General features: G+C 42.4%; 1 protein-coding gene across 1 annotated transcript in view; it reads left to right on the forward strand.

Moving 5' to 3' along the window:
* Positions 1-2,165: 2,165 nt before the first annotated feature.
* Positions 2,166-14,228, forward strand: part of LOC309415311 (alpha-protein kinase 2-like) — a gene marked incomplete at both ends in the record, with an annotated part of 39,107 nt that continues 27,044 nt past the window's right edge. The window contains one exon of the mRNA XM_082012795.1: positions 2,166-3,659. Coding sequence (XP_081868921.1) covers positions 2,166-3,659 — 1,494 coding nt within the window. The remainder of the gene's footprint in view (positions 3,660-14,228) is intronic.

The following is a 14,228-nucleotide window of genomic DNA, read 5'->3' on the forward strand; positions in this document are numbered from 1 at the left end:
TTCCAAGACTAAATTGACGAAACATGTTGTCTTTCTACTGCCTTTTCACTACCTTCTCCCACTCCCCCTTCTTACTTCTCATATAAAAAATACTGAACTCCCGCTCCCCTCTCCCCTCTCTCCTCTGATCCCTTCATGCACCCCAGAAGCCCTCTGCTGACCCAGGTTGCCTGTTGGGAGGTGCTGAAGCCAGCAGCCTTATGACAAGGCTGCCACAGCTTCATGCCCACAAGTCCAACCAGTGAGGCGGAGCACGTGTACTCAGTAGGCACGTAAACGCACGTATACAACACATATGTGTTCTATGCTGGGAGAGGGTGCTAGTCTGGTTCCCCTATCTGCTGTTGTTCCTCTGCACTCCTTTGTGTGCATGGAGTCAAACTGTTGGTCACACAGCCTAGCATTGTCCCTTCTAGTATCCTTCCCGTTAACCACCTTCTCTTCTTCTTTTTCTCCTCGCAGGTAACTCAGTGGAAAAGGTGTCTGTGGCAGGTTTTGCCTGTCGGAGATGAAAATATATGTAGCTGCTTTGTGCTCGTTACGTGAGGCAGATTTCAAGCAAGCCATGCAAGCCGCTTGCTATTTAGCCATGAAGTTCTAATCTAGCTCCCGCATATTTTTGTACGAACTGACTGATCGTTGTCTGCAGTGGACCATGACACACAGCTGGGTGCTGACAGGTCCAATGACTGCTCTGCTTGTGGCCCTGCAGAGAGCAGATAGAGCGCCGCAGGGTGCTTGGAAGGGCGTTGGGAAAGGTCGCTGTGCCAGGGAGCTGGTGGCTGGCGATCTTGCAGCCAGGAGAGAGACGTTAGCTGAAAACGGTCACAATGGGAGAAGCAGAGAGAAGGAAAAGAAGAATGAATAGAGGTGTCCTTAAATTGTTTCATGAGATTAGCAGGGTGGCAGGAAAGTTTTTCCTGCTGTTCTTCATGTCGTACCAGTTTGGTGAACTGGTTACTATTTCTCAGAGCTTTTAGTCTGGCATCCTTCGTGAGATCAAATTTACTTGAAATGCAGTTCTGCTACACTACCTTCCCTGATGAGTGGATCCCTGGGTGGTGGAAGAGTCTTCTTGTGATTAGTGTGGGTAGCCTGTGGTGAAGAATGACCCGGAGTGCCTCTAATAGCATACAAAAGCATCTGAAGTATCTAAAATCCTAAGATTTGGGAATGCTTAGGAAACAAGGTTTTTTTACAAGTAGAGAGAGGTGATTCTATATTTCTTTGGATTCAGCTAATGGAAGCCTTTTGGTGAATTTCACTTTGTTTTTATGTAAATTCTGCATTGCCACACCATTTTGGTGCTGCACAGCTGTTTGAAAGTGAGACTCAGTATGAGCAGGAAATTGAAAATAACCAGCCTCATTTCATTGTTCTCTCACCACAGAAATTACACACATCAAGCCAAAGTACAACAGAATTGCTTTAAACAGAAATAGCCCTATAAAATCTGAACAGACTGATTGTTCCAGGTATTTCTACAAACAGATTTTGGGATTTATGTCCCTGTGATGCCAATTCAAGGAATAGCCTACCACTGTGACAATGTGATTACTAAAATAGCAGGTACTTGGTACCTGTGAAGTCATGCATATGTGAAAATTTGCATTGTCTGCAGATAACTGTTTGCATTTAGAAATGTCTAAATGACATGTGCTAAAGCCTATTTTGTGCTGCTACATGTATGTGCAGGCGTGCTTAAGAATTTGTTTTCCTAGCACAAATTACTCTGGACAGTTACAATGTGTTACCAGTAAACGTCATTGCATAGATAGCAGGGTTATAGTGACTGCTGTTAATGTTCAATCTCGATTTTTTTAATAATGATTTCTCTTTTTTGAAAATGCTTGTAACTATGTGTCAGTTGACCACCTTTTAGAAAATACATATACCCATTTTAGAAGTAATTTTAAACGTCAGGTTTCTTTTATTTGCAGGTGCACAGAGCAAGATCTGCACTTTATTGAACAGTACCTGGAAAGAGTTTGACAGCTAGAATGACCTGCTGTTCAACTTTATTGAACTGGAATCAAATACAAAATATAAAACTTCCCCAGAATTTGTTGTTGACCTAAATGACAGTGTGGAAGACTTCAGGGTAAAATGCGCAGAATGAGAAACATTTTGCACAACACAAGAGTTACCCCTGTGAGGGTGACCCCATGGTGATTTCATCAGATTCTGACTCTTCAAAAATCAGTGGTTTACTGCTTGAGAAGCTCAGAAAAGCAGTATTGTCCCCATTTGAGAAATGTCACAGGCACTTGCCTAACACAGAAGACAACATGGATGTAAAACATGCGTTTAAAACCCAGGAAAATATTTCCTGCCTAAGGAATTTGTCAGAGAATGGTGATGACCTAATTCATTTTAACAATACTGTCAGTATCAGTGCTGGAGAAGCAAAGAAATACTGCAGCAGGCAGGTGCCTTCCCACCCTACAAATGTAGTCACTTGTCACGCAGACAACTGTTGCCTTAACACAGAAGGCTCTGTATCTAGTCAGTCTCTGGCAGATGTCCAGGCATGTAAAAAGACTGAGCTCGGTAGACCTCTAACCATGAATACCCTGTTCAGTGAGCAGGTAAATACTCCCATAGTAAATCACAATTATTTTGTAAAAGATAATTCTGAAAATTCTGCCGTTTTTCTGGAGACTTATGCAGAGAAAATTGCAAGTGTAAGTGATGACTTTTCTGATGATGACCTAGAGTATTTTGAATGTTCAGATGTGCTGACAGTGCACGAAAATGAAATCTGGAAAAAGAAATTACAATTTTTATTAGAAAGTGATGATGAAGATGATTTAAAACTGGGTAAGGATTGTGATGGGTGTGCTTACTTCCTCAGTGAAATGCCTTGTCTGTTCCAAGTGTCAGATAACACTACGCCTATGGATACCACCATTGGCTTCTGTGGTCATCACTCAAAATTCAAAGGAGTAAATGTAAGGAGAGACCCCTCTATGTACAGCCAGGCAACTTTGCAGACAGAGATGACTCTCACTATTGGACACCACCGAGATAAAAGTACCAATTTGAAAGACAACGAAAAGTATAACGTTCCTGTTGCATCTGCAGCCATTGAAAATGACCATCCCAGAACTGAAGAAGAAAATAATGGAAGCGGCCACTCAGCTGCAGGTTTCTCAACTGACAAATCAAAGAACAAGGATAATATACGTGCTAAGGTGGACTCCTCTACTAGTGGCATTGGTGCTGCTTTGACAAATCAGGCTTCAGAGATGATGACAGAAAACAGTACGGGCAAGGACTTGCTGGATGAAAGCTCATTGCTGCTAGAGGAGGTGGGAAGAAGTTTGCCGGAGGAGAATGCAAGGCATGCTGTCTGTACCTTAACAGAAAGCCTAAGAAGAAACATTTTTAAGTTGTTAAACCCTAAAGAGCTTTGCAGATATGTAAGTAATATAGGACAATCTTTTCAGACTGTGGCAGAGGTTAGGGAATCCACTGCTCTGTTTCCCAGTCAGGAAGGTGTCATTTCAACACAAGTTCCTGAGGAGAAAGGAAGCTTGCAAATGCAGGCTGGTTTGTGTCATACAGAAGAGGCAGATAAAGACTCTCGTTGGGAAAGGAAAAGGACTTGGGGCCTCTTTGAGCAAAATCAGATGCCAAATGAAAGTGTCTCACCCAGGGTAAGTAAAATGTTTATCATTTAATAGACAGAGCTGCTCTACTGATTTGAATGCATTTTATTCTTGTCACAAAATAATGTAAAATTTAAATTACTTTGAAAGATACTATTCATGTACTTCTGAATGACAGCTACGACTGGGAAGGAAATCTGGTTTTGAAAAAGGCCCAAATCAGCCATAAGCTGTTCTAATTATAGAGTGAGACTGATAATAGTAAGAGGCACTAATGGGACTCTGGACAGCTGGATAGGGAAATCCGATATGTAGGCTATCGCACAGGTCTTACCAAAGTAATGTTTCTTTCAACCAAGAAAGTTTCTTAAATACCTACTGTGTTCAGAGAATGTTTTGATTTACTTTCTTTTCAGTTGATACTCAACAAACAAAATTGTCATCCACTTATGGTGCTGGAAATCTAAAACAAATCAGCAGGGGTTTGCTCTGAATTTATAACAAGGAGGGGAATTTAATCCAGAGAGTTCATGTTACAGAAGTGAATGGAGCTTTGCTTTTTAAAAATAAAACAATGAAAGAGTCAGATATTCCAGCTGAAATGTAAAAACCAGTTAAAAACCCTAAACAGGTACTCTCCATGTACTTGCATACTTCATGCTGTTGGTGGGAAATCAACTAGGGAAATCAGTGTAGTTGTACAGACTGATACGATGTTCCACCAGTTTTCATAAGTGGGGGAATTGGATCATACTTTTTATTTCACATAGTAAAGACTCAATGTATATAAATATATATCTGAGTATTAAATAATGAATAATCTTATTATCACTGACTTTACTGATTTGAAGCTGAATAGCTAATTGCACAGAAAAAAACATTTATGACAAAAAACCACAAGCTTTTTCCAGTTCCACATGCTTTTCTTCATCTATATTATTTAAACAAAAATGCCTCCCAGTTCTGGGTAGTAGACTGACCTAGATGTAACCACTGGGGTGTCTTAAGCAGTCAGAAATCACTGAATTATTCTGCCTGAAAAACATCTGTAGACTTCTCTGGTTTTATAGTACATAAAATTCCCATCACATTTTAGCAGCGCACTCTTCACTGGGTAAAAAACTGGCTGGATGGCTGGACTGAAAGAGTTGCTGTGAATGGAGTTCAATCCAGTTGGCAGCCAGTCACAAGTGGTGTTCTCCAGAGCTCAGTACTGGGGCCAGTTGTGTTTAATATCTTTATCAATGATCTGGACGAGGGGATTGAGTGCACCCTCAGTAAGCTTGCAGACGACACCACGTTGGATCTGGGCAGGCTGGATTGATGGGCAAAGGTTTGATGGATATGAGGTTCAACAAGGCTAAGTACCAGGTCCTGCATTTGGGTCGCAACAACCCCACACAACGCTACAGGCTTGGGCAGGAGTGGCTGGAAGCTGCCTGACAGAAAAGGACCTGGGGTTGCTGGTCAGCAGCTGGCTGGACATGAGCCATCAGTGTGCCCAGGTGGCCAAGAAGGCCAATAGCACCCTGGCTTGTGTCAGAAATAGTGTGGCCAGCAGGAGTAGGGAAGTGATCGCCCCCCTGTACCTGGCACTGGTGAGGCCACACCTTGAATCCTGTGTTCAGCTTTGGGCCTCTCACTACAAGAAGGAAGTTGAGATGCTGGAGCATGTCCAGAGAAGGGCAACGAAGCTGGTGAGGGGTCTGGAGCACAAGTCTGATGAGGAGCGGCTGAGGGAACAGGGGGTGTTTAGTCTGGAGAAGAGGAGGCTGAGGGGAGACGTTATCGCTCTTTACAACTACCTGAAAGGAGGTTGTAGCGAGGTGGGTGCCTGTCTCTTCTTGTAAGTTACAAGTGATAGGACAAGAAGAAACAGCCTCAAGTTGTGCCAGGGGAGGTTGAGGTTGGACATTAGGAAAAATCTTCACCAAAAGGGTTGTCAAGCATTGGATCAGGCTGCCTAGGGAAGTTGTTGAGTGACCATCCCTGGAGGTGTTTAAGACATGCTTAGATGTTGTGCTTAGGGACATGGTTTAGTGGTGGACTTAGTAGTGTTAGGTTAATGGTTGGACTTGATGATCTTAAAGGTCTTTTCCAACCTAAACGATTCCATGATTCTATGTTCTTATGATGGAGAATACGGCCCTATTGAAATTAACCTACTGAGAATTTCTTGACAGTACAGTATGTATTACTGTGGTTTGCAAGAGGCATTGGTTAATTTTCACACTGTTTTCCAAGTGAATACAATAATTTAAATCCCAGAACCCTTTTACCAAAGAGCAGCTGTTACATTACTCTAAGTGCCGTGGCCAAATTTCAGGTTGGGTAGTTAGACTCTTGTTACCTGCAGTCAGTATGTATTTCTTCTGTTTGTGGGTCCATGACCAAAACTTTGTATTAGATAAAAATTAAGTAGGAAAGAAGTATTGGTGTACACAAAAGGGCTTAGAGATGAGCACAAATAAAACCTCTGGTTTTAAACACATATGAATGAAGATGAAGTTTAGGTGCAGGTTCAAAATTATGTGGTCTTGAAAATGAGCCAAACAAAAGCATCCCATCTGGACACTACTCTTTAGAGCACAAGGAAAATGTGGACAGCTTCTCACAGATCCCTTATAGTAAGCCAGAAACTCCTCTGCAATCTGCTTGTGTAACCTAAGAAAGGCAAGAAAGAATCAACCTCCTATTGCTGCACACAGGTTTATGTAAAAGTGCACTGTCGTATTAGCTGGAACCCAGCTTTTGAGACAGCTTTGCCAGGAGCAAGGTGAGGGGCTTGTACCAGAAAACTCAGCTGACTGCTTTTGAAGAGCATTGTATTTTCTGTCTCCATGTGGTAATGAGGTCTACTGAGAGGTACATAGCAGCCACAGAACTGCAGGACTAATTACCCAAGGATTGACGCTCCCTGTTAATGCCAACTTGCCTCTAACTGGAACAACTTTTGCAGTCTATCTTGTGCAGCAGCTGCTGTTCTGGGTGACTTCTCCTTCCATTAGTTGGTCAAGGTGGGAGGCTCCTGACTCCTCTCATGACCTCATGGTCTAGTCTCGGGTGAAATTCTTTATTTATCTAATGCTTCAAAGCAGCTTCATTAATAATAGGTCCTAAAAGCCAACTGTGCCAGCTGTATGATATTACATACTGTACAGAGAGCCAGGAGGCTTCAAGTTTGCAGTGTGTCATTCAACAGCCGGTCTGTTTCGTGTTCAGCCAGCACCCTCAGCACAAGGTACCGATGTCACTCCTGAATTACGGAGCCCATGTCTATATGGCCTGCCGAATGCCAACGATGTTGGTAAAGTCCTGCTGAAGCTGGTGGTTCAGAGGGGTTCCAAGGCATAGGCAAAATACTTAACGTTTTCACTGGTACCGTGGGAGGAATGGTGTGTGGTCTTCGTATATTTCTAGAGCATTTTTTCCTCCTGCTGATTAGATCTACTGTTCATTCTGCCATTATTTTGTTTTTGCTCATGTCAGAACAGCCTGTTCTCATAAAATTGGGGATATACTTGGCTTGATGTTCCTGAGGTTAATTTATGTCACTTCTAGATAATTTTAAATTTTATTGTACGAAAAGGAGAGAAGCAGAACTGACACAGAACTTCCAAGTAATAGGGTAATGTGGTTGTGCACAAAAAGTATTTTGTCTAGCACGTCATACCTCTGCTTTGTTAGATTCCAGGGTAGCCAAAATTGCAAGGACTGCATAGGCCAGTGAAGCTGTTCATCTGTTGGGCTGCTGGCCCTGTTTGATATGTTAAGATGGTAGCTCTCTGCTGTTGTGTGTGGTGTCCTAGAAGTTGCCATGTGTAATGGAGCGCTGTGATTTAGAGTGTTTCGTTGCTGTGACACTCTTAAGTTTAGAGTTCCTGCTCTGCGGTTAGGATAGAAGTGCAGGTGCTGCTTGTGTGCTCTGCACTCCAACGCTGTCACGAAGGAGAGGGTGTTTGCTGGGAGTGACATGCACAAAGATGTGGCAAAAGGGTGGAAACGTAAGAGGGGAGAAAGGAGTTGGGTTACACAAAAAAGGAAGAGCAAATCAAAACTGATTGAAAGGGTGTCAGAACAGTTATGATGGGTTAACTCTGCCCATGAGGAGTTAAACTGAAACCCAGCAAATGGTTTCACATAGGCCAGTAAGCAGCTGTTGGATGGGAACTGGTTTAATGGCTGACTTTGAATACAAAATGGGTGAGGACTTCTGTTCCAAAACAGTAATGAGTAAGAATTACTGTGCATGCCCAACACATGATTTTCAATCAGCTTATAGTTGTTTCATTTTTCATTCAAATGTTTTTAAAGTGCGTCTCTGTCTCTTGTTTCATTTGAGTGAATAACTGCTCGAAAAAATGAAGGTTTCCTGGTTATCTGAGCCTAAAACCTAGTCAGTCATAATTCTTTTATGAGACATGTGTTCTTACTCCCTCTTGGTGCAAGTTGCGACCACTCACAGTTTTTTTGCTGGCGTTTTGAAAAACCAGTTTGCCTAAATCTGATTCTAATGACAGAGGAATCTGGGATCCAAATCTCCTGCAGCTTTGAATCTTAGCAGAAATTAGGCCTCTCAGTTCTCAAAGTTTTTCACTTGATTGGAAAGTTTTGCACTCTATAACAGTAGTCCTTGGATGCAGAATGATTCTCCGTCAAGTGGTTAGCATGCTTTGTTTCTGAGTATTATATTCATACCATGTGCCACAGATCCAACAGGAGAGTTTGAGAGGCTGCACCTCATCCTTTCTAATAGGCATTCACTTGAAAAGGTGGTCTTGTGTCAGACTTTTGCTCTGAGTCTGGCTGAGACGAAAGCTGAACATTGCCAGGGAACGGTACGAGCCTGAGCAGCGCGCTAAGGGGCAGGAGCTCTGCATGTGCTGGTGTCAGCTGGGATAGAGTTAATTTTCTTCACAGAAGCCAGTGTGAGGCTGTATTTTGGATTGGGGATGAGAAAATGTTGATAACATACCGATGTTTTGGGTTATTGCTAAGCAGTCGAGGACTGTCCAGCTTCTCGTGCTGGCCGGTCATCGAGGAGGCTGGGGGTGCACGGGAAGCTGGAGGGGACACAGCTGGGACAGCTGACCCAGGCTGGCCAGAGGGATATTCCACACCATAGGGCATCATGCTCGGTATGTAAAACTGGGACGAAGAAGGAGGAAGGGGAGGGATGTTTGGAGTTATGACGTTTGTTTTCCCAAGTCCCCGTCACGCGTGGTGCAGCCCTGCTTCCCTGGGGATGGCTGAACCCCTGCCTGCCCATGGGAAGCGGTCAATGAATTCCTTTTTGCTTTGCTTGTGTGTGCGGCTTTTGCTTTGCCTGTTAAACTGTCTTTATCTCAACCCATGAGTTTTCTCACTTTTACTCTTCTGATTCTCTCCCCTGTCCCACCGTGGGGGAGTGAGCGAGCGGCTGCCTGGGGCTTAGTTGCTGGCTGGGGTTAAACCGTGATACTGCATCACAGCAAACAGAGGAGTCCTAGTCTGCGTAACTAGAGCTCATGCAGGCTGTGGTACCACCTCTGCTTGTTCAACAGGATCCACCCTAGGACTGGCAGATAACATCCCATTTTCTCACCTGTGTTATAGTTGGCTCCAGTCTTCCTGGGAGACACACAAAAAACCATCTGTTGGAAAATCCTTACCACTTCAGAGCATGGACCGATGACAGCTGTGCACGGTCAGCTTATTGCTCTGTGTTGTTGTCAAAGGCAGAGAACTCGCTTTCTGTCCTTTCAAATAGTGTAGTTCTTCTTTAACTTCCTCTTTCTCTGCCGCTTCAGCAGGAGTAGCAGGATGCCAGCAGGATGTGCCTGTCAGTAAGCATCTGCTGGATGAAATATAGCTCATGTCTTTTGTTTCACCTGTCTAAATCAGTGGAAATAACTACAGGTATTGAATTATTTTAGCTAATCCAAGGCAGGTGTACCATTTAAAGCAGAGTGTTATTTTAGGAAGGAGGAATTTGAGTGGCGCTGCATAAAACAGAGAAATGGAGAGAGCCACTAAGCTACTGCTGTAGAACAGTGTAAACCAAAAGCAGTTCCAAACATGGTGGATTTGAGGGAGCTCTGATCCCGAGGCCGTGATATACTTATTCTCTGTATTCTACGGATGGTTTGTTACAGTCCATTTGTACAAACAGAGGGATATAAATGTAATATGGAGACTTCATTTACAGTGGAGAATTACCTTGCTAAACTATTTCCTCTTAAAAAATAGTGAGAAACCATGAGGTAAAATTAATTATCTCATTTCAGAGATGAACTTCTTGCTTTCATTAACAGAAATGGTTCAGCTGATCAGGTGAAAGCATGATGTATAAATTATCTCTACATTTTACAGAGGAAAGAGAACCGGAATAGCCTTAACTGATGCCTGCTGAGTTTATTTTCATGTGAATGTGACAGTTTGTCACTCAGTCCAGAAACAAATTTTGTCACATTGGGGGAAGATGGCCCATTTCTTAGATGTGACAAAGGGAGCAGAGAACAGCAGGTAACTCAGATTATACTGTGAAGATTCTTGTGGTGCTCTGAGGTGCCTTTAAAAAAATCACGTGGAAAAGGGCCATTTTAACTCCAACTTTACTCATACCTTTTTATCACAGAGCAGTAAGGTGATGTAGCTGCCTTTCCATTCTTTGCTTTATCACAACCTAATGTATTTGGCTTTCTTTAGTGTATTGCCGTATTCTGAAGATCCCAGATTTATATATTTGTTTACAAGATAATTATGATGTGCCTGTTAGTTTTGATGTCAAGAAATATTGGTAATTAAAGATAGTGCCAATATCACTATTGACTCTAGCTAACAGCAGAGTGGTAGTGTATTTTTTTAATTTTGCCTTAATTCCAAATCCAAGCACTTGTCCTGGTGTTTCTGTTTCCGCATCATTCTATCAAAATATTTTGGCTGGAATTACCTCATTTATTCTTTTAATAAGCCTCTGAACATTATTTGTTGTGACATGTGAGACATCAAGAGAGGTAATTGTAGCTCTGCTCCTGTATCATACCACAACCTCCATTGACCTTATTATTACTTGCCATATTTAATTTTTTCCCCTCTGTTATCTATATGTCTTGGTCAGCAGTGTAGTTTACCCCTGATATATTTCCCCTTGGCATTTATGTATTGTATTCCCAAGTGCATTACTTTGCTTTTTTCCAAATCTAATTTTGTTTTATTTCCTGCTCAGATTGATAATTTTTTTTTATTTGTATATGGGGTATGTGTGGATCACCTGTTGAGATGCAGTGGCTCCTCTGGCTTCTTTCTTTGAATGCAAACCAGGGTGAAAAAGGGACCAGCAAGAGCCCAGATGTTGTGTTGAAATGGGACCAGCATGTGGCTGCTGGGCACGCTGAGTCCCAGGAACTGGGAGCCCTCCCGGGCCACCTGTGTAGTCTTCAAGTTCCTTTTTGCTGTTCCAGAAGCTAGCACTTGCTGTTTTCACAAGTGTGCTGACTCTTGCTTCTGCCAGATCAGTAACAAAATTAAGTAACAAAACAGCTTGCACAGGTGCTATATTCCCATTGAAAGGTCTCCTTAAGAATCAAGTATTTATTTAATGAAACCCTCCCAGGTATGGTGCTAACTGTATTTTCTTCAGGTTCTTGAACTGCCCCAGTCTCCTTAGTATCAGATATGGTTTGGCCTCTCTGCAGATGGTTTTGCTAGATGGCCTGAACAATGCCTGATGGAGGTGATTACCTAAACTTCCCTCTGAACACCAACGATAATCCTGCCCAGCCAGGCTTCCTGTGCTGTTTTTCCTGTTTTGTAAATGTGGATCTCAGAGTATCAATTCATCACCTTATACAGGCTGAATTTTCTCTTAAAAATTATAAAACAAGCTAAAAATTAAAAACAACCACACTATGGGCTTCACCAGATTGAAGTTTACTTTTATGTAACAGGTAACTGCTGTCTTTGACTTTGGGTCAGGGCACAAGTCTGGAACCAGAGTACCTGTAGGCTTGCATCCTCTTGATGCAATTACATATGTTGAAGCACAGCCAATCTATACATTTCTTAGAATGCCTCCAAGTATTTGCTGTTGCTTGTTGATTCAGTGTTACTTAAAGCCCATCACTGAACAGCACAGCCTGCCAAGCTTAAGAGCCAGCCAGATTCAGAAAGGATCTCTTTTAACTTCAGAGAAGCTGAAGTTATTTCCACCAAAGTGGGATCCACTGCAACTGATAAAAGGAAGAGTGGACATGGGATACTGAGTGCAAATACCAAAACGAGAGGTAGGATGCAAGGCAACTAGACAACGTAAGTGGATCTCTCTCAGTTGCCACAAGAGAGTCAATGGCTTTCAGAGCCAGAGCTTTGTTTTCAGAAAACTATATTTTTGATCTAGTCCTGATTTAAACTTATGCATAGCTTGCATGTTACTCAGCACTCTACAAGCACGGTTTGGTAGTAAAACTGTTAAAAGGAACAGTAAAAAATGTAATGTGTTGGCCACTAAGTTGGATGATATCGTGGATAGAAGATCTCCAGATCTGAAAATGAACCAGCTGAGCTTGCGCTGAAGGGATGGATCAGTTTTACCGTAACATCTGAGACCACAGATGAGGTGCTGTCACCTCGGTTCCTGGTGACTTGAAGAAGTGAATTGAAACATTCAAGAGGTGTTTCAAGAGGTGACTTGAAACATTCTGGGAGAAGCTCACTTCACATGTAAAAAGTTCTGCAGGTTCGTGGGTCACCAGTCTGGTCATCTGGTGACTTTTAGATCTCCACAGAGACTGTCAGATGAAAATGTTCCTGAAATCAGATTGCCATGAAGTAGTAGAATCCTTTTAAATTTCTTCCTCTTTTTTGCATGTTCTCCCCTATCTCCTTCTGTCCTGGTTTCAGCTGGGATAGCGTTAATTTTCTTCCTAGTAGCTGGTATAGTGCTGTGTTTTGGATTTAGGATGCTTGGGAACTGGCTAGGAATCAGTTGGCAGGTGGTGAGCAATTGCGCTAGGCATTGCTTATTTTGTATATTCTTTTATCATTATTGTTATTTTACCTTCCCTTTCTCTCCTATTAAACTGTCTTTATCTCATGAATTTTACCTTTTTTTCCCTGATTCTTTCTCCCATCCCACACTGGGGGCAGAGGAGTGAGCGAGCGGCGGTGTGGTGTTCATCTGCCTGCCGGGTTAAACCACACCACCTTCCGTAACTCAGAGGTGACGAGAGTGCTCGCTTACTCTCTACGGTCCTTCTTTGCTTTTCATGTGATCCTGTCAGGCTTCGGAACACAATGGGTCTTGTTAGCAGAGCAAAAAAAACAAGGAAGGGTCCTCCATACATGATGATTTTACACTAGATGAAAAAGCAAGCTCTGGTTTTGAAGTGGCTGTTTCCTTTTACATAGCTATTATGTAACTAACTTACCTGTTTGTCCTTCCTTTATTCACAGTAGCCATGGCTTTGTAATGAAGGTACATGGACTGTGTATCTCATGGATGAGTTAAATACAGAACTGTGATTTCATCTTTCTGTCGTCATGCACCAGTTTTACACGTGCACAAATTGCTTGTTTTACTGCAATCACATGATTAAATTCTCTAGCTTGTTACCACTCTTTTTGTCACCCCTGGAGTCAAGCAGACTGTCTAATAACGGAAGAAATTGTTCAAATGTATGGCGTTAAACCCTAGAAATCTTCTGTGAGAACAGGAACAAAAAAACAAATCAAGATGAATAGTTCTACGACTGTGTTAGTTGAAATTAATCTAATCTAAGAAAATGCCAAAGTTAAAACCAGCAAGGTTTCTTAAAACATGTTTAAAGGGTTTGAATATATGTACTTTCAAGCAACAATAACATGGAGCTGATTACCACACACCCAAGGAACACATATCCCTGTTAAATATAAATTAAAAAAATTAATAAATGTGCCACTATGAGGCTTCAAACGGCATTCTGCTTTCAGACGTACTTTTGTCAAATGCAAGGAAAGGCACTCCATTACAAGTCCTCTTTTGTCATCGTATTGATTTTCCAGACATGAAAACGTGTCTAGACTCCCCAGTGCTGCCTTGTCTATAAATGCTTGAGACAGACAGATGCCAGCATGGACAGACACACAGATTAGATAGATAAAAGGGTTCTTGAAATATTCAGCCCACTTTCAAGTGGACATGAGAGAGCTGTCTATTTTCAGTTTCATACCAACAGCAGGTAGGAACTGACTGATCATATGTCTAACTTAGCAAGAATTCCACAGGTTTTAGTAAAAGCTGTGATTGAGGCTGCAGTGATTTCAACGAATAGAAAAATTAACTGCTTTCCAGAGGTTTGAAGGGGAAGTGGAAGTGGCAGGAGGAGCACTAGGCTCAGACCAAATGCTCAGAACTGATGGAGAAGAGAAGTGGAACTGACTGTAGAGACATGTTCCAGCCCACATCCCCCTTGACTTGAGAGAGAGTGTGTGTCTGTCGTGGTTTAACCCCAGCCAGCAACTAAGCCCCACGCAGCCACTTGCTCACTCCCCCCTGGAGGGATGGGGGAGAGAATTGGAAGGATAAAAGTGAGAAAACTCTTGGTTTGAGATAAAGACAGTTTAATAGGTCAAGCAAAAGCTGTGCACGCAAGTAGAGCA

The sequence above is a fragment of the Phaethon aethereus genome, assembly GCF_964289735.1.
Source record: "Phaethon aethereus genome assembly, chromosome: Z".
Taxonomy (NCBI): Eukaryota; Metazoa; Chordata; class Aves; order Phaethontiformes; family Phaethontidae; genus Phaethon; species Phaethon aethereus.